This window comes from Zosterops lateralis (genome assembly GCF_965231275.1).
Source record: "Zosterops lateralis genome assembly, chromosome: 14".
Taxonomy (NCBI): Eukaryota; Metazoa; Chordata; class Aves; order Passeriformes; family Zosteropidae; genus Zosterops; species Zosterops lateralis.
The window spans coordinates 2,158,056-2,181,931 of record NC_139774.1 but is presented as its reverse complement, the minus strand read 5'-3'; the positions used below and the strand labels follow the sequence as shown (position 1 = coordinate 2,181,931).

Sequence of the window (23,876 nt, the reverse complement as noted above, 5' to 3'; positions counted from 1 at the left end):
GACTAGAGGATTGTATGAGTGTTTGTGGTTTCATTTGGTACCAAGCAGATTTTGTGCCATGGCATGTGTAATACCCTTGATCCTTCCAATATTGGCTGTTCTGAATGGATGGGTTGCGTAAATAGCACGTTGAGGTTTTTGTTTTTTGCTGGGTCAGGTGTCTTCCCAGGCCTACAGGTGCTGCATTGGGGTGAGAGTGTCTATATTCTAATCTCGATTGCTCAGTGTGTAACTTTGCAGGTCATGGTTTGTAAAACTCTTCTCAGCCTTTCTGTATAAATGGAGGTGAGTAGGAAATGTCTTCCCATTCATCTGATCCTGCAGGAGAATGGGCTGGGTACAGCCGCTGTTTTGATGATGTCTGTGTGACTGATATGAAGGTGAAGGATCCTCTTGAAAGGCTCCCAGTGATGGGTGGTTGTATGTGGAGGAGGAAATGGCAGAGGTGCTTTGTTGGTTTGCTGTCTATAAGGGCTGAGCTCCGTCAAGTTGGACTGGATGTGCCTTGGCTGTAAAGTACAGGTCGTGGCAAGAGCCTTGCTGGAGGTGTGGGGGGGAAAGATTCAAGGTGCAAAGTTAGACATAAGGAGAGGGTGATTGGCCCTATAGAGACATTCACTGACCCGGGCTCTCCTGGAGCAGGGCTCCTCTTTTCCTTTGAGAAGTCTGAGGTTTCTGCACAGAAGAGCAGTGAGCAGAGAAATGCAGTTTCCTTTACACAGAGATGTGAAGTTGGTGGTGTGAGAAGAAGTGGTCTGGGAAACTGGGCCTTACATGTCTTGTGCATGTAGATTAGAAGGGTCGAAGACCACTCTGGGCTTTGTGAGGAATTGGAGATTTGAGTCCTGGAGTTCTACATGGAGATCTTTCAGAAGGAAATGTCTTTTCTCGTTTATCTTTTCTTTACCCACCCATAGTATCATTCAATGCAATGTCCTCCTTCCCTAAATATTTGGCAAGAAGACATGTAATTCTGGCTGTATGGAATACCCTGGGAAGTTCTTTGTGTGTGTTTGCAGGTGGTGATAACTGTGAAACTTAACAGTTTAATGATGTGCTCATGACCAAGGTCATGTGGGAGCTTTGGGAAGGGCAGTTGGTGCATTCAGTGCTTAGTAAACACCGGCATTAGTTACCTACTCTTAGTTACATGATCGAGAAGAGTGTGTCACGATCTCTTCCTTTCTGTAGCTCTTTGTTCCCTTCCTTGCTCTTTGATGATCACAAGATGGTTCTTTCTCTCTGCAAGTGTGTGGAAGATCGGGTCTGTTGTATTTGCCTGCTGTTCTGTACATGCCTTTCATGTTTACAGCTCTAAGAAAACTTTCACAGGTGTTTCTTTAACATGTCTCTGCACTAAATGCTGTTGTTTGTGCATGGACATGGTGAACAGTCAAGTATTAGCCATGGTAAGGAGATATCTGAGCAGCTTCTCTTTTGGTGGAGTCTCTCTACCAGTTTTGAAGATCTGTGGTAACAATGTGAGTTGTGAAGAGTTTGAGGGGATGGGTTGGCATGCGCTGTATGAGGAGGTACTGGTGGAAAATGGCCTGTGTTCTGTTGATTCCTAGGATTTATACCTGGTATTCTGTAAAATCACTCTGAAGAAGTCTTACTTTTTGACCTTGAGTGGTTTGGACTCGAATTGCCCAGTTTTGGATTCAGCATTCTTTTGTGTTAAGAGTGATGAATTCACATGGCCTTCAGAGAGCTCATGTGTGATGTTTTCTTTGAGCTGATACTCTGAGGGCTGTGTCTTTGCAAGAGTTGGCAACAAGTCATGGTCTTTATAGCATTTTACATTTCTCCAAAGTCTTGGGAGGAGCAGAATAATCTTGGTTGTGATGCTTAGGATCTGAGAAGTTGTGTGTGCAGCTTTTCTTTCAACAGAATTTGTCTGCAGATTTAACTTTGCTTGAGTGTGATGTTTGGAGTGGGGAAAGAATTTCATCTGTCCAGAGACAGGGCCTGTGCAGGAGATTGAAGTGGCCAAAAGAAATGTGTAAAGGTCCAGTTTGTCCTGGATTATTGAGGAGGCCCACAGCTGTGGTTGTAAGCTTTTTGTTTTCAGGGTCTAAGGTATGACTGTATCTGGGGTGTCTGGTGTGAGCTCCTGTGTGAGCATGGCTACTTCTTACAAACTAATTTCCTTTGTGTGCCTATGACAGCTGACATGATCTGGAATGGGAATCTATGGTTCATGCATGTCTGCGGGTTTCTCAATCTTTTTTTTTTTGACTTGTTTGTTTTTTTCTTGTGAAGGAGTAAAGCTGGACCTCATTTTGCCCTTGAATCCTGCAAACAAATAGAAGCTGGTGGAGCTGATGAGGAGCACAGGAGTTGTTTAGTCTCAAAATGAAGAGGCTCAGGGAGGACCTCACTGCTCTCTATAATCTCTTGGAATGAGGTTGTGGTGAGGTGGGGGGTTGGTCTCTTCTGCCACGTCTCAAGTGAAAGGCCAGGAGGAAATGGCCCTATGTTGTGCTAGGGGAGGTTCAGATGAGATATTTGAATATTGTTCTCTGAAAGAATGGTCAGGCACTGGAATGCCTTGCCCAGAGAGGTGGTGGAGTCACCATCTCTGGAAGTGTTTGAGAGGCTTCTGGATGTGGCTCTTGGAGATCTTGTTCAAGGGTGATGGTGGTGGTGCTGGTCTGGACTAGATGACTTTGAAGATCTCTTCCAACTTTGATGATTCTGTGATTGTGTGAAATACTAAAAGATGCCTTACAATTATCAGGGTGGGAGAGCAGTTCTCATCCATACCTTGAAGGTGGACATCAGCTAAGTTTGTGTTTCTCTCAAATGGGACTGAATGAAATGCTCTATTCCCTGTGGTTAGATATATGGTTAGAATCTGGGTGTTGTCCATGATGCAAAAAAAAAAAAAAAAAGGCTGTGAATGGAGAGCCAGGAGATGGAGAATCTGGATTTGAATGCAGAAAATCAGATGGGTCAGGGTGACTTTGGCTGGAAAATGGTTTGATTTCAGGCCTCGTGCCAAAGCCATTGCTGAGGTCTATGCTGTTTTCTTTGATCCTGCTATCCCTGTCCTGAAAGGCAATGCCAGTCCTCCAGCAGGGAAGTGTTTCCTGAAAAACTGTGTGGGTAGGGCCATGATACTTGTGTAGAATGGCTTATAATTTCTGTGTGAAAATTTCATTATTCATTTGTAACTCCCAGGAACGTAGTGATGTAATGTGTCTTCATAGTGTCAATTAGATTTCCATGACTTTGCTTCCTGTAAGGTCTTGGTCTTTTTACCCATTTCTGGTGAGTGCTTCTTCTTTTATAATTATTACTGTGCTTTGGCAGCAAATACCTAATTGAACCACCAAGGACAGAATTTTGTGTGTGTGAGGCATACGAAGGAAAAGGAAAAAGTGAATGTATTGTAGTTTCTTAGAAGGGTGAAGTTGATAAAGAGGCCTGAGATATTTAATCTCTTTGGGAGGTCACCTAAGAGAATTGCTGAGAGCTGATGACTGTTTTTGGTAATGAACCCCACCTAGAGAGTCCCGTGTAAGACTTTCGGGCTGCAGTCGGACCTTGAGGCCTCAGTGACTTCCAGGTGTTCACAAAGATGAATTCCAATGCCCACAGTGAAGACCAAGAAGACTTCCTGGTGAATTTCTCTAACTGTCCCTGGTCTTCTAATGCTTCCTTGCCTTGCTTGTTTGATGTATGTTTTGCTTTCTTTTTTTTTTTTTTTTTTTTTTTTTTGCTTTCTTTCCTTGTGAAGGTTTTCTTGTAATTGTCGGCCTTGGTTCATTCAGCCATGCATCCTGTATTAGTGCCTCCTGTTCATGCCACAGCAGGTGTGAAAGGCAGGAGAGGTGAGGGTACCTTTGAGTTCTGTTGCTGTTGGGGTGAAGGGAGGTAACACCACCTTACCGTATCTCTGTGGAACACTGTGTGTGATAAAGAGGGCAGGAGATTTCCTTTGAGCCATTAGTTAGGTGAGCCATTCTCTGTTGGATGACTGATAATCTTTTAGCTTGGTTGTTTATCATTCATGTGTTTTAGAATCCTTCATTTTCTTCTCAGAATGCTGGTGAGCAGATGAATTTACCTCCCCTCTTGATGTGACCATGGTGCTTTATTCCATCATGATAAATTTCCTTTGCTTCTCGTATGTCATATATAACACATGCCATGCAATTAGAATTATTTTTGGTCAGTAATTGCAGGCTACAAAATACTGTTGTACCTGGTCTTTACATTTCCACATGTTTCTAACTCTTATCTGAGTTCACGAGCTCAACCTCATTGTGTCTGATCTCATGTGGAAGGTCTCTTTTTTCCCAACTGCCCGAGGGCAGGTGCAGTTCCCACACACACCTGTGATGTTTACAGCTGTAAAGAGGAAAGGTTTCATAAGCACAGGTGTGCTCCCCCAGGAACACTTTGTCTGTAGTGTCACAATGCCGAAGCATCTCTGCTGCAGTTGTCAGAGTGCAGAGCAGCCACCCAGCCCAGCCAAGGATTCCATGAACAGGTCAGGAACCAGTGTGAGAATGTGGACAGAGTGTCTCCCACCCAATGACCCAGACCATGCTGGGCACACACCTGGAGGCTGTTAAATGGCTGAGGAACAGGGTGGACAGTCACATCCCAGGAGCTTTAGACTCTTGGACTCTATGTCCAAGTGGAAATCAGTGATGTGTGATGTCTATAATGGGATCTGTGCTATTCAGTATCTTCATAGACAATGGGATCAAGAACACCCTCAGCAAATTTGCAGCTGACACCAAGCTGAGTGATCAGGGAGAGGTGAGGGATAATGTTTATGGATAACTTGGAAGAACAGACCTGTATAAACTTCATGAAGTTTAAGAAGGCCAAGTGCAAGGTCCTGAACATGGGTCAGGGCAATCCCCAGTGTAAATAGAGAGTGGTGGACTGAGAGCAGCCTCACAGAGAAGTGCTTTGGGTCACTGCTGGGTGACAAATGGGGCATGAGCTGGCAATGTCCACTTGCTGCCCAGATTGCACCAGGCTTGCATAACATGCAGGATGACCAACAAGAATGGGTAGGTGCTCCTCTCCCTCGAGACTTCTTTGATCACACAGATTGTCCATGAACTGGACCATCTCTGCCATGGAGAAGCATTGACAAATCTCACATCCTGTAGCCTGAGAAAAGAAAGCTTTGAGTAGAATTGATTGTGTCTTTCAATTTATAAAGAATAAATACAAGAAAGATTTATAGAGATTTTTTAGGTTTCGAGCCGACATTTTTTTATGATGAGGATAGTGAGACACTGGTATGATAATTGTCGACATATATTATGGATGTGCCACCACTGGAAGGCTTCAAGGACAGGTTGCATGGGTCTTTCATTAACCCGGTCAAGTGAAGGATAAACCTGCCCTGACTGATGATTGGAGTAAATTGTTTTAAAGGATCCGTTCAACCAAGAGATTGCTTTGGGTATATAAAAGAATCATGGTGGCTTTGCATTTCTATCATGAGGTCCTCAAATGTGGAGATGCAAAAGAAGCAACTTTTCTGAATCAGAAACAGAAGAGAAATATTATGCTTGGCATAAAGATAAAAAAATTGTTTGAGGCCGAAGTATACCTGAGCTTATTCGACCCAAGGCAGGAAAGCAGAATTGAAGACACATGACAGAATTCTTATGGATTTCCCTGTCTGTAGACATATATAAATTTTCCTGTCTCTTTAGTAGTGCCTTGATACTGTTAAGAGAAAGCGAGTTCCTTTATTTATTGCTTTGCACTAAACATTTGCTTCTCTACCTTCATTGCGGCTCAAACAGATTAGCTGAAAGCATTAAACAGCGGATCTATTTGACAAACGCATTTGAAATCCCGTTAAAGCCCCGAGCCCCGCCCAAAGCTGGGCCCCCTTGAGCGCGGCCATCGGGCGGCTGCAGTGGCGTGGCGGCGCCTCCGGGTGTCGCTGTTGGCCGCCGCCGAGCGGCGCTGGAGCCGCGGCCGCCGCAGCGTCCTGCCCCCGCAGGCTGCTCGCTCGCCCGGCGCCGGCCACGGCGGCAGCAGCCCCGACACCACCGGCAGCAGCAGAGGAAGCGGCGGCGCTTGTCGGCGCTTGTCGGGGAGCAGCGGCGTCCGAGGCGGCCCGAGCGGGCTGGCTGCGCTGCGGCGGCCCGTGCGCTGTGTGAGAGCGAGAGCGGCTGGAAGGGAGGCAGGGCAGCGGCAGGAGCCCGGCAGGAGCGCGGCGAGCTGTGGCGAGAGAGAATGGCGGTGAGGCGGCGGCAGAGGCGCGGGCCGGGCGGCGGGCGAGCGCTGCTGGGCGCGGTGCTTTGGTGCGTGTGGTGGCGGGCGGCGGCCGAGCGGGTCCGCTACGCCATCCCCGAGGAGCTGGGCAGAGGCTCGCTGGTGGGGCCGCTGGCGCGGGACCTGGGGCTCAGCGCGGACGAGCTGCCGGCGCGGAGGCTGCAGGTGGCGTCTGCCGGCAAGAAGCAGCTGAACTATTTCACGGTGAATGAGGAGAACGGGAACCTGTACGTGAACGAGAGGCTGGACCGGGAGGAGATGTGCGGCGAGTCGGTGACCTGCTCCGTCAGCTTCGAGGTGCTGGTGCACAACCCGCTGAACGTTTTCCATGTCGAGGTGGCCATCGAGGACGTGAATGACAACTCCCCGACCTTCAGCAACGCTGCTCTGGACCTTGATATAGGGGAATGGACTCCCCCCGGTGCTCGTTTTCCGCTGGAGATGGCCCAAGACGCTGACGTGGGCAGCAATTCGCTGCTGACTTACCAGCTCACCAGCAACCCGTCCTTCTCTCTGGCCATAAAGGAGAGCCCTGACGGAAGTAATCAGCCGGAATTGGTGCTGGAGAGAGCTTTGGACAGGGAGAAGCAGAGCTCCTTTGAGCTAGTACTGACGGCGGTGGATGCCGGGGATCCGGTTAGATCCGGAACTATCAAGATTCGGGTCAATGTGACGGACTTAAATGACAACCCACCCGTGTTCGGTGAGGACCGATACCGTGTGAGATTGCGCGAGGACTCTGCCCCGGGGTCGAGAGTGTTAAACGTCTCCGCCTCCGACGCCGACATCGGCAACAATGCTCACATCACTTATGGCTTTGGCAAAATGCCGGCCAAGGTGCTTCAGAAGTTCATGATGGACGCGGAGAGCGGAATGATCACGCTCAAAGAGGCTTTGGACTTCGAGGACACGAGAAGCTACACATTACTGGTGGAAGCGAGGGACGGTGGTGGTCTGATGGCACAGTGCAAGGTGGTGGTGGAGGTGCTGGACGTGAACGACAACCCGCCTGAGATCACGGTTCTATCTCTATCGAGTCCCGTGCCCGAGGACGCCCCGACTGGTACCGTGGTGGCGCTGCTGAACGTGAACGATCCGGACTCCCACGAAAACGGCCAGGTGTCGTGCGAGCTCTTGGGCGAGGCGCCGCTGTCGATCGTGGCGTCGCCGGGCGGCTCGTACAAGGTGGTGACGGCGAGCGCGCTGGACCGCGAGCAGGCGTCCGAGCACCGCGTGACGGTGGTGGCCCGGGACCGGGGCAGGCCGGCGCTGCGGAGCAGCACGGAGCTGGTGCTGGAGGTGTCGGACGTGAACGACAACGCGCCGGTGTTCGAGGAGGCGGCGTACAGCGCGTACGTGGCGGAGAACAACGCGGCGGGCGCGCTGGTGGTGCGCGTGCAGGCGCGGGACGCGGACGCGGGCGCCAACGGGCGCGTGAGCTACTGGCTGGCGGGCGGCAGCGCGGGCGCGGCGGGCGCGGCGCCGCCGGTGTCGGTGGAGGCGCGGAGCGGCGCGCTGTACGCGCAGCGCTCCTTGGACTACGAGCAGTGCCGCGAGTTCGCGGTGGCGGTGCGGGCGCAGGACGGCGGCTCGCCGGCGCGCAGCTCCACGGCCACGGTGCGCGTCTTCGTGCTGGACCGCAACGACAACGCGCCGCGGGTGCTCTGGCCGGCGGCGGCGGGCGCGGGGGCCGCCGCGGCGCCGGGAGAGGCGGCGGGGGCTCCTCCTCCGTTCGAGGTGGTTCCGCGTTCGGCCGAGGCCGGGTACCTGGTGGCCAAGGTGGTGGCGGTGGACGCGGACGCGGGGCGCAACGCGTGGCTGTCGTACGAGCTGGTGCAGGCGTCGGAGCCGGCGCTGTTCCGCGTGGGGCCGCACAGCGGCGAGGTGCGCACGGCGCGCGCCGTGTCCGAGCGGGACGCGGCCAAGCAGCGTGTGGTGGCCGTGGTGAAGGACCACGGGCAGCCGGCGCTGTCGGCCACGGCCACGCTGCACGTGGTGCTGGCCGAGAGCTTGCAGGAGGCGCTGCCGGAGCTGAGCGAGCGGGCGGCGGGCGGCGAGGCGGCGGCGGCCGAGCTGCAGTTCTACCTGGTGCTGGCGCTGGCGCTGCTGTCGGCGCTGCTGGTGCTGAGCGTGGCGCTCTTGGTGCTGGCGCGGCTGCGCCGGGCCGGGCCGCCCGCCGTGCTGCGCTGCCTGGGCGCGCAGCGCTTCTCGGTGGCCGGCGCCGCCTTCCCGGCCGACTTCTGCGAGGGCACCTTGCCCTACTCCTACAACCTGTGCGTGGCGGCGCCGGCCCGCGCCGTGCCCGAGGCCGCTTGGCCGCCGCCGCCGCCGGCGGTGCCCATCCTGTCGGCGGAGGAGCTTCTGGGCGGGGATTCCTGCGAGAAGCCGAGCCCGAACAGCGGCGCCGTCGTGGGAGAGGCGGCCGCCGTTGCCGACGCATCGCAGGTCTGTAAAGCGTCACGTTCTTCTACTTTTAAAACTTTCCTAAATCGCGTCTTTGCCCCCCGAGTATTCTCTGCGTAGTGTCAGTGGGGACTCGTCATCAATGTCTCCACGTAGCGGCGGAAGATTTTTCACTTTTTCTCGGTAATAGCTTCAGCTGACAGGCTTTGAGTATAGCTGTCCTTTCGTTTCTCAGTGTTTCCCCAGGTTTCCCGGAGTCGTTTTTGTGAGTTGCACAGTCCTGTCTCCGTGATGGACTGAATTAAGGAACGGGCTATCCCGTGTTCAGGGAGAGCAGGAAGCCCTTGGTGCTTCCTTGGTCACAGGTTCAGCTTCAGCCGCGAAGTTTTATCTTCAACATTTCACCTCTATAAATTCGAATGTGTTAGCAACATTCAGAGTAGATCAGTGGTCTGTGAAAGGAGATCGTCTGGTTCTGCATGACGAGGAAAATTAGAAAAGCACTGACTCCTTGTGCTGGAGCTTTCATCCTTCCTGTCTGATTTCTTCAGAAATGGTGTCCTTGAAACTCGTGTATAGCTTTACGCAAATCTGTTCATTAAATTTTGTTTTGTCTCTACCAGATATAGAAATAGAAAGGATGTGGAAAGTTCCGTTCCCCATCCTGAGTGAAAAAAAAAAGAGATTGTCACCAGTTTTGGAGGGAATAGTGGAACTAGATGGCTCCCTTTAGGCGTCCTGGCTGGCAGTTTTCTCTGCTTTGCTCTTCATTATATTTATTTCGTACACTGGAGAGAGTGTTGACTGATTTCTCTTTCAGAGATTATTTTTTTAAAAATCTTATTTGTACAGAGAGCTTGAGGAATCAAGGAGGGCTGGGGTTTTTCGAGAACGGCAAATTTCTGGAATTCTGTTTACCAGGATAGACATCTGCGATACGAAGGGATGACAAACCGAGGAGATTGTCCAGACGACGGTTTGGGCACGTTACTCAATCCCATTTGCACATTGATTAGTGGTCAGCACGGGTTCAAGAGCACAGATGTGTTTTTGTTTTATCTTTCTATAATGCTCATATATAAAATATACATACAAGTATACAAGGTTTCTGTAATTCTTTCATACATAGATAACCTGTATGAAAACATATCGTACCAACGTCATCAAGAAATAGATGAATAGTTTACTAATGACCTTGAATGCTTTTCACATAAGATTCAGAAAAAAGAAAACCACAATGATTTGACTAAATTTAAGTTCGTATAAACAAAGAAATCACTAGTTTTAACTCAGGATGGAATATAAAATATTTTAAGTCCTGAAAGTTTTGTTTGAGTGTTTTAGCTGCATGATTACTTCTACTTCTAATTCAATCTTGTAACAATTAGCTCCCTTATTTCAAGAGCCATGGAATTGTCCCGCGCGTTAATGAACCTGATAGATCTGTTTTTTCAGGGTGTGGTTATCTTGCCGTTTTCTCTCTGAGAACCTGTTGTTGAAGATACTTTTCAAAAAAAAAAAAAAAAAAAAAAAAAAAAAAAAAAAAAGGATAAGAGTAACAATAGGTTATAGAGTAATATAGGGAAAATGTGTTTTCATTGACCTATAATGACAATAGGAATTGATTAGTTTCCCGTGCGGTAAAAGAACCGCGCACACGGAATGCCTCTGCCTTCCTCCCGATCGTGATGCCCTGGAGGATCAAGGCAGAGCTGGGCTGGGGAAATGGGGAGGCAGGAGATCCGCGCTGGCCGAAAAGCGCCGTCTCGGTGGCGCCGCTCCCGTGTGTGCAGCGAGGCCGGGCGGGGAGCGCTGGGCAGCGCCGGGTGCCTGCAGTGCCGGGAGGAGGCTGCGGGCGCCGCTGTTGACCGAGAGGAGCGAGAGGAAGCTCGGAGCGCTCCCGGCAGCCCCGCCCGCTGCGGATCGGCTCGCTCGGTAGCTCGCTCTCTGCCCGCCCGTGCGGCCCGCGATCGTCCCCGCGGTTCTGGTCCATTCTGCAGCCGGAGACCGGCGGCAGCGCAGGGGGCAGAAGCCGAGAGCATTGAGTGTCAGCGGGAGTTGGCTCGGCGGTGTTGCGGTGCCGGCGGTGCCGCGGCGGAGATGTGCGCGGCGGGGAGGCGCTGGGGCCGGCGGCAGCGAGCTCTGCTCTGGGCCGTCCTGCTGGCGGCGTGGGAGGCGGCGTGGGGGCAGCTGCGCTACTCGGTGCCCGAGGAGATGCCCAAGGGCTCCTTCGTGGGCGACGTGGCCAAGGACTTGGGGCTGCACCTGCCGGCGATGCGAGATCGCGGCGTTCGTATCTTGGACAAAGGTACGACACAGTATTTCGCTCTTCTCGGGAAGACGGGCCGTTTAGTGACGGCGGAGAGGATCGACAGGGAGCAGCTGTGTGAGAGTGTGCAGCAATGCGTGCTGCGCTGTGAGCTGATAGTGGAGGGGGAAATGAAAGTTTACGGAATCGTAGTTGAAATCACGGACATTAATGACAACGCTCCCAGCTTCCGAGAGGCGGAAAAGGAATTGAGAATGAGCGAGACAACAGCCCCGGGGTCCCGGTTTCCTCTGCCAGACGCTCACGATCCAGACTCGGGCCGGAATTCCCTGCAGAGCTACGAGCTGAGCGGCGACGAGCACTTCTCGCTGGCCGTGCAGACGGGCCCCGGCGGCGATCAGCGTCCCGAGCTGGTGCTGGCGAAGGCGCTGGACCGGGAGGAGGCGGCGTTTCACGAGCTGGTGCTGAGGGCGAGTGACGGCGGCGATCCGGCGCGGACGGGCACGGCTCGGATCCGAGTGACGGTGCTGGACGCGAACGACAACGCGCCCGTGTTCAGCCAGGCGGAGTACACGGTGCGTGTGCCCGAGGACGTGCCCGTGGGCTCCGTGCTCGTCACCGTCACGGCCACGGACAACGACGAAGGGGTAAATGGGAACGTGAAATACTCGATTCAGAAAATGACCGACAAAGCCTCGCAGATTTTCCAACTGGGCAGGGAGACGGGAGCCATCACCCTTTTACAGAGCCTGGACTTCGAGGAAAGCGACTCCTTCGAACTGGAGGTGCAGGCACATGATGGTGCGGGGTTTTTTGACACGACAAAAGTTGTGGTTACGGTGACAGATGTGAACGACAACGCGCCCGTACTCACAGTGTCATCAACAATAAATGAGATCTCTGAGGATGCCCCGTCAGGAACCGTGATCGCCCTGGTGCACGTGCAAGATCGCGACTCGAGGGCCAACGGCGAGGTGCGCTGCTCGCTCGAAAACGATGTCCCATTCCGGCTGGAGAAGTCCTTTGACGATTACTATCGCGTGGTGACAGCGAGCGAGCTGGACCGAGAGCAGGTGTCGGAGTACAACGTGACGGTGCGGGCGGCCGACGGCGGGTCGCCGGCTCTGCAGAGCAGCGCGGTGCTGGCGCTGCGGGTGCTGGACGTGAACGACAACGCGCCGGTGTTCTCGGAGGAGCGCTACAGCGCGCGGCTGTCGGAGAACAACGCGGCGGGCGCGCTGGTGCTGACGGTGCGCGCCACGGACGCGGACTGGGGGCAGAACGCGCGCGTGCGGTACCGGCTGTCGGAGGGGCGGGTGCGGGGCGCGCCGCTGTCGTCGTACGTGTCGGTGCAGGCGGAGACGGGCGCGCTGTACGCGCTGCGCTCCTTGGACTACGAGCAGGTGCGCGAGCTGGAGCTGTGGGTGCGTGCGGAGGACGGCGGCGCGCCGGCGCTGAGCAGCAACGTGTCGGTGCGGCTGCAGATCGTGGACGAGAACGACAACGCGCCGCAGGTGCTGTACCCGCCGGCGGGCGGAGCGGCGGGCGCGGGCGGGGCGCGGTCGGGCGTGGAGCTGGCGCCGCGCTGGTCGGAGCCCGGCGCGCTGGTGGCCAAGGTGGTGGCGGTGGACGCGGACGCGGGCCAGAACGCGTGGCTGTCGTACGAGCTGGCCAAGGCCACGGAGCCGGGGCTGTTCCGCGTGGGGCTGCACAGCGGCGAGGTGCGCACGGCGCGCTCGCCGCTGGCCCGCGACGCGGCGCGCCAGAGCCTGGTGGTGGTGGTGAAGGACCACGGGCGGCCGGCGCTGTCGGCCACGGCCACGCTGAGCGTGGTGCTGGCCGAGAGCGTGGCCGAGCTGCTGGCCGAGCTGGGCAGCGCGGCCGAGGCGGCGGCGGCGCCGGGCGAGGCGGCGGGCGGCCTGACGCGCTGGCTGGTGCTGGCCGTGGCCGCCGTGTCGTGCCTCTTCGTGGCCTTCCTGCTGCTGCTGCTGGCGCTGCGCCTGCGCCGCTGGCGCCGCCGGCACCTGCTGCCGCCCGACGGCGGCGCCTTGCGCGGCGTGCCCGTCTCGCACTTCGTGGGCATCGACGGCGTGCGCGCCTTCCTGCAGTCCTACTCGCACGACGTGTCGCTCACGGCCGACTCGCGCAAGAGCCAGCTGCGCTTCTCGGCCGCCACCTGCTGCGACACCCTCCCGGCCCGGCCGCTGCCCGACGAGCCCGCGCCGCTGCTCGGGGACGAGGATGTGGCCGCCGCCCTCCCCAAGGATCCCGCCGCCTCACTCTCGGTGAGTTCCTCGGGTGGCATGGCCTCCGCGGCGCTTTCCATTTCTGCTCTCCTGTTGTTGCCCTCTGTGTTCACTTTCCTGTGTAGGCCGGTTTGCTGACAAGGTTAGCAGGGCTTCCTTCATTGTCGTGTTTGCTTCTGGTGCCTCTTGCTGCAGGGAGGTAGAGGAAGGGTCCGTGCTCTGTTTTCCGGGTCCTTGGGGAAGTAGATGTAGCGAGGCTGATGGTGACTAGAGGATTGTATGAGTGTTTGTGGTTTCATTTGGTACCAAGCTGTTTTTGTGCCATGGCATGTGTAATACCCTTGATCCTTCCAGTATTGGCTGTTCTGAATGGATGAGTTGCATAAGTAGCAAGTTGAGGTTTTTGTTTTTTGCCGGGTCAGGTGTCTTCCCAGGCCTACAGGTGCTGGATTGGGGTGAGAGTGTCTATATTGTAATCTCGACTACTCAGTGTGTAACTTTGCAGGTCATGGTTTGTAAAACTCTTCTCAGCCTTTCTGTATAAATGGAGGTGAGTAGGAAATGTCTTCCCATTCATCTGATCCTGCAGGAGAATGGGCTGGGTACAGCCGCTGTTTTGATGATGTCTGTGTGACTGATATGAAGGTGAAGGATCCTCTTGAAAGGCTCCCAGTGATGGGTGGTTGTATGTGGAGGAGGAAATGGCAGAGGTGCTTTGTTGGTTTGCTGTCTATAAGGGCTGAGCTCCGTCAAGTTGGACTGGATGTGCCTTGGCTGTAAAGTACAGGTCGTGGCAAGAGACTTGGAGGGGGTGGGGGAGGAAAGATTCAAGGTGCAAAGTTAGACATAAGGAGAGGGTGATTGGCCCTATAGAGACATTCACTGACCCGGGCTCTCCTGGAGCAGGGCTCCTCTTTTCCTTTGAGAAGTCTGAGGTTTCTGCACAGAAGAGCAGTGAGCAGAGAAATGCAGTTTCCTTTACACAGAGATGTGAAGGTGTCTGTGTGAAGTTGGTGGTGTGAGAAGAAGTGGTCTGGGAAACTGGGCCTTATATGTCTTGTGCATGTAGATTAGAAAGGTCGAAGACCACTCTGGGCTTTGTGAGGAATTGGAGATTTGAGTCCTGGAGTTCTACATGAGGATCTGTTGAAGGCCGGAAGGGAATGCCTTTTCTCATTTATCTTTTCTTTACCCACCCATAGTATCATTCAATGCAATGTCCTCCTTCCCTAAATATTTGGCAAGAAGACATGTAATTCTGGCTGTATGGAATACCCTGGGAAGTTCCTTGTGTGTGTTTGCAGGTGGTGACAACTGTGAAACTTAACAGTTTAATGATGTGCTCATGACCAAGGTCATGTGGGAGCTTTGGGAAGGGCAGTTGGTGCATTCAGTGCTTAGTAAACACCTGCATTAGTTACCTACTCTTAGTTACATGATCGAGAAGAGTGTGCCACGATCTCTTCCTTTCTGTAGCTCTTTGTTCCCTTCCTTGCTCTTTGATGATCACAAGATGGTTCTTTCTCTCTGCAGGTGTGTGGAAGATCGGGTCTGTTGTATTTGCCTGCTGTTCTGTACATGCCTTTCATGTTTACAGCTCTAAGAAAACTTTCACCGGTGTTTCTTTAACATGTCTCTGTACTAAATGCTGTTGTTTGTGGATTTACATGGTGATCAGTCAAATATTAGCCATGGTAAGGAGACATCTGAGCAGCTTCTCTTTTGGTGGAGTCTCTCTACCAGTTTTGAAGATCTGTGGTAATAATGAGATATGTGAAGGGTTTGAGGAGATGGGTTGGCATGCGCTGTATGCGGAGGTACTGGTGGAAAATGGCCTGTGTTCTGTTGATTCCTAGGATTTATACCTGGTATTCTGAAAATCACTATGAAGAATAATTATTTTTTGACCTTGAGTGGTTTGGACTCGAATTGCCGAGTTTTGGATTCAGCCTTCTTTTGTGTTAAGAGTGCTGAAGTCACAGGGCCTTCAGAGAGCTCATGTGTGATATTTTCTTTGAGCTGATACTCTGAGGGCTGTGTCTTTGCAAGAGCTGGTAAGAACTCATGATCTTTATAGCATTTTACATTTCTCCAAAGTCTTGGGAGGAGCAGAATAATCTTGGTTGTGATGCTTGGGATCTGAGAAGTTGTGCGTGCAGCTTTTCTTTCAACAGAATTTGTCTGCAGATTTAACTTTGCTTGAGTGTGATGTTTGGAGTGGGGAAAGAGTTTCGTCTGTCCAGAGACAGGGCCTGTGCAGGAGAGTGAAGTGGCCAAAAGAAAAGTGTAAAGGTCCAGTTTGTCCTGGATTATTGAGGAGGCCAACAGCTGTGGTTGTAAGCTTTTTGTTTTCAGGGTCTAAGGTATGACTGTATCTGGGGTGTCTGGTGTGAGCTCCTGTGTGAGCATGGCTACTTCTTACAAACTAATTTCCTTTGTGTGCCTATGACAGCTGACATGATCTGGAATGGGAATCTATGGTTCATGCACTTCTGCGGGTTTCTCAATCTTTTTGTTTTTGATTTGTTTGTTTGTTTCTTGTGAAGGACTAAAGCTGGACCTCATTTTGCCCTTGAATCCTGCAAACAAATAGAAGCTGGTGGAGCTGATGAGGAGCACAGGAGTTGTTTAGTCTCAAAATGAAGAGGCTCAGGGAGGACCTCATTGCTCTCCATAATCTCTTGGAATGAGGTTGTGGTGAGGTGGGGGTTGGTCTCTTCTGCCATGTCTGAAGTGAAAGGCCAAGAGGAAATGGCCCTATGTTGTGCTAGGGGAGGTTCAGATGCGATATTTTCAGAGAACAATTGAATATTGTTCTCTGAAATAATGGTCAGGCACTGGAATGCCTTGCCCAGAGAGGTGGTGGAGTCACCATCTCTGGAAGTGTTTGAGAGGCTTCTGGATGTGGCTCTTGGAGATCTTGTTCAAGGGTGATGGTGGTGGTGCTGGTCTGGACTAGATGACTTTGAAGATCTCTTCCAACTTTGATGATTCTGTGATTGTGTGAAACACTAAAAGATGCCTTACAATTATCAGGGTGGGAGAGCAGTTCTCATCCATAACTTGAAGGTGGACATCAGCTAAGTTTGTGTTTCTCTCAAATGGGACTGAATGAAATGCTCTATTCCCTGTGGCTGATACGCAGTTAGAATCTGGGTGTTGTCCATGATGCAAAAAAAAAATGGCTGTGAATGGAGAGCCAGGAGATGGAGAATCTGGATTTGAATGCAGAAAATCAGATGGGTCATGGTGACTTTGGGTGGAAAATGGTTTGATTTCAGGCCTCGTGCCAAAGCCATTGCTGAGGTCTATGTAGTGGTGTGGGTTTGGTTTTATCAGTTTTATGTATGTATTTGTTCCTTATATTAAGTTCATTTTATAAGTTATAATGGTTTGCCCCATGCACCCATGTTCCACCCTCATTGGTTTCATCCCAACCCCAGTTATATGTCAATCAGAAGTTATCCAGCCCCTGGGCCTTGTCTGTCACTTTGGGGTCTCTCCCAAAAGTCTGGAAAGTTCCATGAAAAACCCCAAGTGATTGGACAAGACTTCAGCTGTCTCCCCACCTGAGTTAATAATTTGTTAGTATGTATGTCATTTATCCAGAGAGCCTTGCCCCTTTGGCCCCTGATTTGTCCCCAGTTAGACCTATCCCTGAGTTCCTCCCCCCAATAAAAGGTGCTGCATTGGGGGGGTTCGGAGAGCTTTTTTCCCTCGTTTTTCCCCCGCTGCTTCTGCTGAGGGGTGTCTGCTGGGGCAGATACCCTAATGAATAAAGCCAGCAGTTAACCCAGAACAGCCTCCTCTTTTTTCCTGCCGTCGTTGCTTCACTCCTTCAACCAAGCAAGAACTCACAGGGTCGGTGAGGTTCATCCTGCTACCGAGCCACCCCCTTTACTGTTGAGGTGTCAGGGCTAGCCGAGGCAGAAAAAGACACCTCAGCAGGTCTATGCTGTTTTCTTTGATCCTGCTATCCCTGTCCTGAAAGACAATGCCAGTCCTTCTGCAGTGAAGTGTTTCCTGAAAAACTGTGTGGGTAGGGCTACGATACTTGTGTAGAATGGCTTATAATTTCTGTATGAAAATTTCATTATTCATTTGTAACTCCCAGGAATGTAGTGATGTAATGTGTTCTCATAGTTGCAATTAGACTTCCATGACTTTGCTTCCTGTAAGGTCTTGGTCTTTTTACCCATTTCTGGTGAGTGCTTCTTCTTTTGTAATCATGACTCTGCTTTGGCAGCAAATACCTATTTGAATCACCAAGGACAGAATTTTGTGTGTGTGAGGCATGTGAAGGAAAAGGAAAAAGTGAATGTATTGTAGTTTCTTAGAAGGGTGAAGTTGAGAAAGAGGCCTCAGATATTTAATCTCTTTGGGAGGTCACCTAAGAGAATTGCTGAGAGCTGATGACTGTTTTGGGTAATGAACCCCACCTAGGGAGTCACGTGTAAGACTTTCGGGCTGCACTTGCACATTGAGGCCTCAGTGACTTCCAGGTGTTCACAAAGATGAATTCCAATGCCCACAGTGAAGACCAAGAAGACTTCCTGGTGAATTTCTCTAACTGTCCCTTGTCTTCTGCTGCTTCCTTGCCTTGCTTGTTTGATGTATGTTTTGCTTTCCTTTTTTTTCCTTTTTAGCTTTCTTTCTTCTGAAGGTTTCCTTGTAATTGTCGGCCTTGGTTCATTCAGCCATGCATCCTGTATTAGTGCCTCCTGTTCATGCCACAGCAGGTGTGAAAGGCAGGAGAGGTGAGGGTACCTTTGAGTTCTGTTGCTGTTGGGGTGAGGGGAGGTAACACCACCTTACCGTATCTCTGTGGAATATTGCGTGTGATAAAAGAGGGCAGGAGATTTCCTCTGAGCCATTAGTTAGGTGAGCCATTCTCTGTTGGATGACTGATATTCTTTTAGCTTGGTTTTTTATTGTTCATGTGTGTAGAATCCTTCATTTTCTTCTCAGAATGCTGGTGAGCAGATGAATTTACCTCCCCTCTTGATGTGACCATGGTGCTTTATTCCATCATGATAAATTTTGCCAGGGATGTTAAGGGGCAGTAGCAAACAAACAGGTGTGCAGCATTGGAGAGAAGACAGGAGACCTCTGAATGTGAGAGTATAGAAGAACAGATGGTAATTTCCCTTATTTGTAGAATGTCCTGCATAACAAATACTTGTGACTGATGCAGTGTCATGCAATTGGAATTCCTTTTGGTCAGGAAGTGTGGCCTACAAAACTCTGTTGTACTTGGTCTGTGCATTTCCATGTTTTTCTAACTCTTGTCTGAGTTCACGAGCTCAACCTCATTGTGTCTGATCTCATGTGGAAGGTCTCCTCTGTCCCAACTGCCCAAGGGCAGGTGGAGTTCCCACACACACCTGTGATGTTTACAGCTGTAAAGAGGAAAGGTTTGATAAGCACAGGTGTGCTCACCCAGGAACACTTTGTCTGTAGTGTCACAATGTAGAAGCATCTCTGCTGCAGTTGTCAAAGTGCAGAGCGGCCACCCAGCCCAGCCAAGGATTCCATGAACAGGTCAGGAACCAGTGTGAGAGTGTGGACAGAGTGTCTCCCACCCAATGACCCAGACCATGCTGGGCATACAACTGGAGGCTGTTAAATGGCTGAGGAACAGGGTGGACAGTCACATCCCAGGAGCTTTAGACTCTTGGACTCCATGTCCAAGTGGAAATCAGTGATGTGTGATGTCTATACTGAGATCTGTGCTATTCAGTATCTTTGTAGACAATGGGATCAAGAACACCCTCAGCAAATTTGCAGCTGACACCAAGCTGAGTTGATCAGGGAGAGGTCAGGGATTTTTTTTTTAATGCATAAGTTGGAGGAGTGGACCTGGGCAAACTTCATGAAGTTTAAGAAGGCCAAGTGCAAGGTCCTGAACATGGGTCAGGGTAATCCCCAGTGTAAATAGAGAGTGGTGGACTGAGAGCAGCCTCACAGAGAAGTGCTTTGGGTCACTGCTGGGTGACAAATGGGGCATGAGCTGGCAATGTCCACTCGCTGCCCAGACTGCACCAGGCTTGCATAACATGCAGGATGACCAGCAAGAATGGGAAGGTGCTCCTCTCCCTCTACACTTCTTTGATCACACAGATTGTCAATGAACAGGACCATCTCTGCCATGAAGAAGCATTGACAAATCTCACATCCTTTAGCCTGAGGAAAGAAAGCTTTGAGTAGAATTGATTGTGTCTTTTCAATTTATAAAGAATAAATACAAGAAAGATTTATAGAGATTTTTTAGGTTTCGAGTTGACTTTTTTATGATGAGGATAGTGAGACACTGTATGAATTATGGATGTGCCACCACTGGAAGGCTTCAAGGACAGGTTGCATGGGTCTTTCATTAACCTGGTCAAGTGAAGGATAACTCTGCCCTGACTGATGAGTGGATTAAATTATTTTAAAGTATCCATTCAACCAAGAGATTGCTTTGGGTATATAAAAGAGTCATGGTGGCTTTGCATTTCTATCATGAGGTCCTCAAATCAGGAGATGCAAAAGAAGCAACTTTTCTGAATCAGAAACAGAAGAGAAATATTATGCTTGGCATAAAGATAAAAACATTGTTTTAGGCCGAAGTATACCTGAACTTATTCGACCCAGGGCAGGAGAGCAGAATTGAAGACACATGACAGAATTCTTATGGATTTCCCTGTCTGTAGACATATATAGAGTTTCCTGTTTCCTTACTTGTGCCTTGATATTGTTAAGAGAAACCGAGTTTCTTTATTTATTGCTTTGCACTGAACATTTGCTTCTCTACCTTCATTGCGACTCAAACAGATTAGCTGAAAGCATTAAACAGCGGATCTATTTGACAAACGCATTTGAAATCCCGTTAAAGCCCCGAGCCCCTCCCAAAGCCGGGCCCCCTTGAGCGCGGCCATCGGGCGGCTGCAGTGGCGTGGCGGCGCCTCCGGGTGTCGCTGTTGGCCGCCGCCGAGCGGCGCTGGAGCCGCGGCCGCCGCAGCGTCCTGCCCCCGCAGGCTGCTCGCTCGCCCGGCGCCGGCCACGGCGGCAGCGGCCCCGACACCACCGGCAGCAGCAGAGGAAGCGGCGGCGCTTGTCGGCGCTTGTCGGGGAGCAGCGGCGCCCGAGGCGGCCCGAGCGGGCTGGCTGCGCTGCGGCGGCCCGTGCGCTGTGTGAGAGCGAGAGCGGCTGGAAGGGAGGCAGGGCAGCGGCAGGAGCCCGGCAGGAGCGCGGCGAGCTGTGGCGAGAGAGAATGGCGGTGAGGCGGCGGCAGAGGCGCGGGCCGGGCGGCGGGCGAGCGCTGCTGGGCGCGGTGCTTTGGTGCGTGTGGTGGCGGGCGGCGGCCGAGCGGGTCCGCTACGCCATCCCCGAGGAGCTGGGCAGAGGCTCGCTGGTGGGGCCGCTGGCGCGGGACCTGGGGCTCAGCGCGGACGAGCTGCCGGCGCGGAGGCTGCAGGTGGCGTCTGCCGGCAAGAAGCAGCTGAACTATTTCACGGTGAATGAGGAGAACGGGAACCTGTACGTGAACGAGAGGCTGGACCGGGAGGAGATGTGCGGCGAGTCGGCGACCTGCTCCGTCAGCTTCGAGGTGCTGGTGCACAACCCGCTGAACGTTTTCCATGTCGAGGTGGCCATCGAGGACGTGAATGACAACTCCCCGACCTTCAGCAACGCTGCTCTGGACCTTGATATAGGGGAATGGACTCCCCCCGGTGCTCGTTTTCCGCTGGAGATGGCCCAAGACGCTGACGTGGGCAGCAATTCGCTGCTGACTTACCAGCTCACCAGCAACCCGTCCTTCTCTCTGGCCATAAAGGAGAGCCCTGACGGAAGTAATCAGCCGGAATTGGTGCTGGAAAGAACTTTGGACCGGGAGAAGCAGAGCTCCTTTGGTCTGGTGCTGACGGCGTTGGATGCCGGGGATCCGGTTAGATCCGGAACTATCAAGATTCGGGTCAATGTGACAGACGCCAACGACAACCCACCCGTGTTCGCCCAGGACCGATACCGTGTGAGATTGCGCGAGGACTCGGCCCCGGGGTCGAGAGTGTTAAACGTCTCCGCATCCGACGCCGACATCGGCAACAATGCTCACATCACTTATGGCTTTGGCAAAATGCCGGCCAAGGTGCTTCAGAAGTTCATGATGGACGCGGAGAGCGGAATGATCACGCTCAAAGAGGCTTTGGACTTCGAGGACACGAGAAGCTACACATTACTGGTGGAAGCGAGGGACGGTGGTGGTCTGATGGCACAGTGCAAGGTGGTGGTGGAGGTGCTGGACGTGAACGACAACGCACCAGAGATCACAATTCTGTCCCTGTCCAGCCCCGTGCCCGAGGACGCGCCTTCGGGCACCGTGGTGGCCCTGCTGAACGTGAACGACCCAGACTCGGGCGAGAACGGTCAGGTGTCGTGCGAGCTCTTGGGCGAGGCGCCGCTGTCGATCGTGGCGTCGCCGGGCGGCTCGTACAAGGTGGTGACGGCGAGCGCGCTGGACCGCGAGCAGGCGTCCGAGCACCGCGTGACGGTGGTGGCCCGGGACCGGGGCAGGCCGGCGCTGCGGAGCAGCACGGAGCTGGTGCTGGAGGTGTCGGACGTGAACGACAACGCGCCGGTGTTCGAGGAGGCGGCGTACAGCGCGTACGTGGCGGAGAACAACGCGGCGGGCGCGCTGGTGGTGCGCGTGCAGGCGCGGGACGCGGACGCGGGCGCCAACGGGCGCGTGAGCTACTGGCTGGCGGGCGGCAGCGCGGGCGCGGCGGGCGCGGCGCCGCCGGTGTCGGTGGAGGCGCGGAGCGGCGCGCTGTACGCGCAGCGCTCCTTGGACTACGAGCAGTGCCGCGAGTTCGCGGTGGCGGTGCGGGCGCAGGACGGCGGCTCGCCGGCGCGCAGCTCCACGGCCACGGTGCGCGTCTTCGTGCTGGACCGCAACGACAACGCGCCGCGGGTGCTCTGGCCGGCGGCGGCGGGCGCGGGGGCCGCCGCGGCGCCGGGAGAGGCGGCGGGGGCTCCTCCTCCGTTCGAGGTGGTTCCGCGTTCGGCCGAGGCCGGGTACCTGGTGGCCAAGGTGGTGGCGGTGGACGCGGACGCGGGGCGCAACGCGTGGCTGTCGTACGAGCTGGTGCAGGCGTCGGAGCCGGCGCTGTTCCGCGTGGGGCCGCACAGCGGCGAGGTGCGCACGGCGCGCGCCGTGTCCGAGCGGGACGCGGCCAAGCAGCGTGTGGTGGCCGTGGTGAAGGACCACGGGCAGCCGGCGCTGTCGGCCACGGCCACGCTGCACGTGGTGCTGGCCGAGAGCTTGCAGGAGGCGCTGCCGGAGCTGAGCGAGCGGGCGGCGGGCGGCGAGGCGGCGGCGGCGGCGGCCGAGCTGCAGTTCTACCTGGTGCTGGCGCTGGCGCTGCTGTCGGCGCTGCTGGTGCTGAGCGTGGCGCTCTTGGTGCTGGCGCGGCTGCGCCGGGCCGGGCCGCCCGCCGTGCTGCGCTGCCTGGGCGCGCAGCGCTTCTCGGTGGCCGGCGCCGCCTTCCCGGCCGACTTCTGCGAGGGCACCTTGCCCTACTCCTACAACCTGTGCGTGGCGGCGCCGGCCCGCGCCGTGCCCGAGGCCGCTTGGCCGCCGCCGCCGCCGGCGGTGCCCATCCTGTCGGCGGAGGAGCTTCTGGGCGGGGATTCCTGCGAGAAGCCGAGCCCGAGCAGCAGCGCCGTCGAGGGAGAGGTGCCCGCCGACTCGGAATTAACGCAGGTGTGTAAAACCCGGGTACTCTTTTTTCCTTAGCCTCATCCTAACAGTTTGCGGCGTTCTGTTTTCCAAGTTCGGCACTCTTTATAGACGCCTGGTACAGGTCTGTGTTTCAATTAACCCCCTTAAGAATCCTGTCCCTTGTCTCTTAACAGCCGGCGAGGCGAACTGGCAGTTCTGGTCTCATCAGCTGTCTCACTTGTAGCCTCAGTGGAATGTCTCTTAGCATTTAGCTTGTGGTGCATGAAAGCTTACAGGACAAGTGATGCTCGGAGTTACATTTTGTTTCCTTCGTTTTCCACTCAGAGGAGGCAGATTTAGATGTCACTGTTTTCCTCAGGACATGCTGATTTACATCTGAAGAACTTTTACTTCGAAGCTTGTCTGAAACACTGCAGGTTTCTAATGATGAAGGCAGATTTTCAGTGTGTAGAAGGAAGTGCTCGACGTTTAACATTCTGGTTTTCTGGTTTTCCTTTTTTGATTGGTGCCTATGGGACAGCTGTAGAAAACAGGTCTTTATTTACTTCTCTTTTGGCGTTGCGCTCCAAAGGGAGAAATACATGTTGGTCACTGAATAGGGAAATGATAGGTCATTCCTTCATAATGAATTCTGCACTCTTCCATGTGCCCGCATTCTTTTGAGGGAAGGTAGCTGTGTAAATTGCAGGTTTCGATCAACAAATGAAATAACCCTGGTCCAAGTCATTGCCTGCCTAATTAGTTGTTAGACGTGTAGGGGAGAGTTTTTCATTCAGTTGTGTGTCCCGAATTATTTACATGTAGTGGTAGGTGTTTTTTGGGTGGCATCACGCGCGTTCAAGTGCAGTGGGAAAATTTTGTCTACAAAGCTTGGGTTGTCTGAAGTGGTAGGAATGACTGAAGTAACAAATGGATTTTTAATCGATAAAGTAAGATCTACTATTTTTACATGATGGTCTCAGGAAAAGTGAATGAA

The 23,876-nt window shown here is 53.2% G+C and overlaps 2 protein-coding genes across 2 annotated transcripts in view; both read left to right on the top strand.

The window, feature by feature from the left end:
• The window catches only part of LOC310914961 (uncharacterized protein), a gene marked incomplete at its 3' end in the record, with an annotated part of 41,005 nt that extends 34,859 nt beyond the window's left edge, over window positions 1-6,146 (top strand). The window contains 1 exon segment of the mRNA XM_083871479.1: window positions 5,845-6,146. Within this exon segment, the coding sequence (XP_083727605.1) occupies window positions 5,845-6,146 (302 nt within the window).
• On the top strand, window positions 6,145-22,954 carry LOC310914960 (uncharacterized protein; the record flags this gene model as incomplete). The annotated part of the gene is given in 6 exon segments (XM_083871478.1): window positions 6,145-8,722; window positions 10,364-10,534; window positions 10,537-10,599; window positions 10,602-10,709; window positions 10,712-13,300; window positions 20,088-22,954. Coding segments are annotated over 6 exon segments (8,298 nt in total). The 5' UTR covers window positions 6,145-6,222.
• Between the last annotated feature and the right edge of the window lie 922 nt (window positions 22,955-23,876).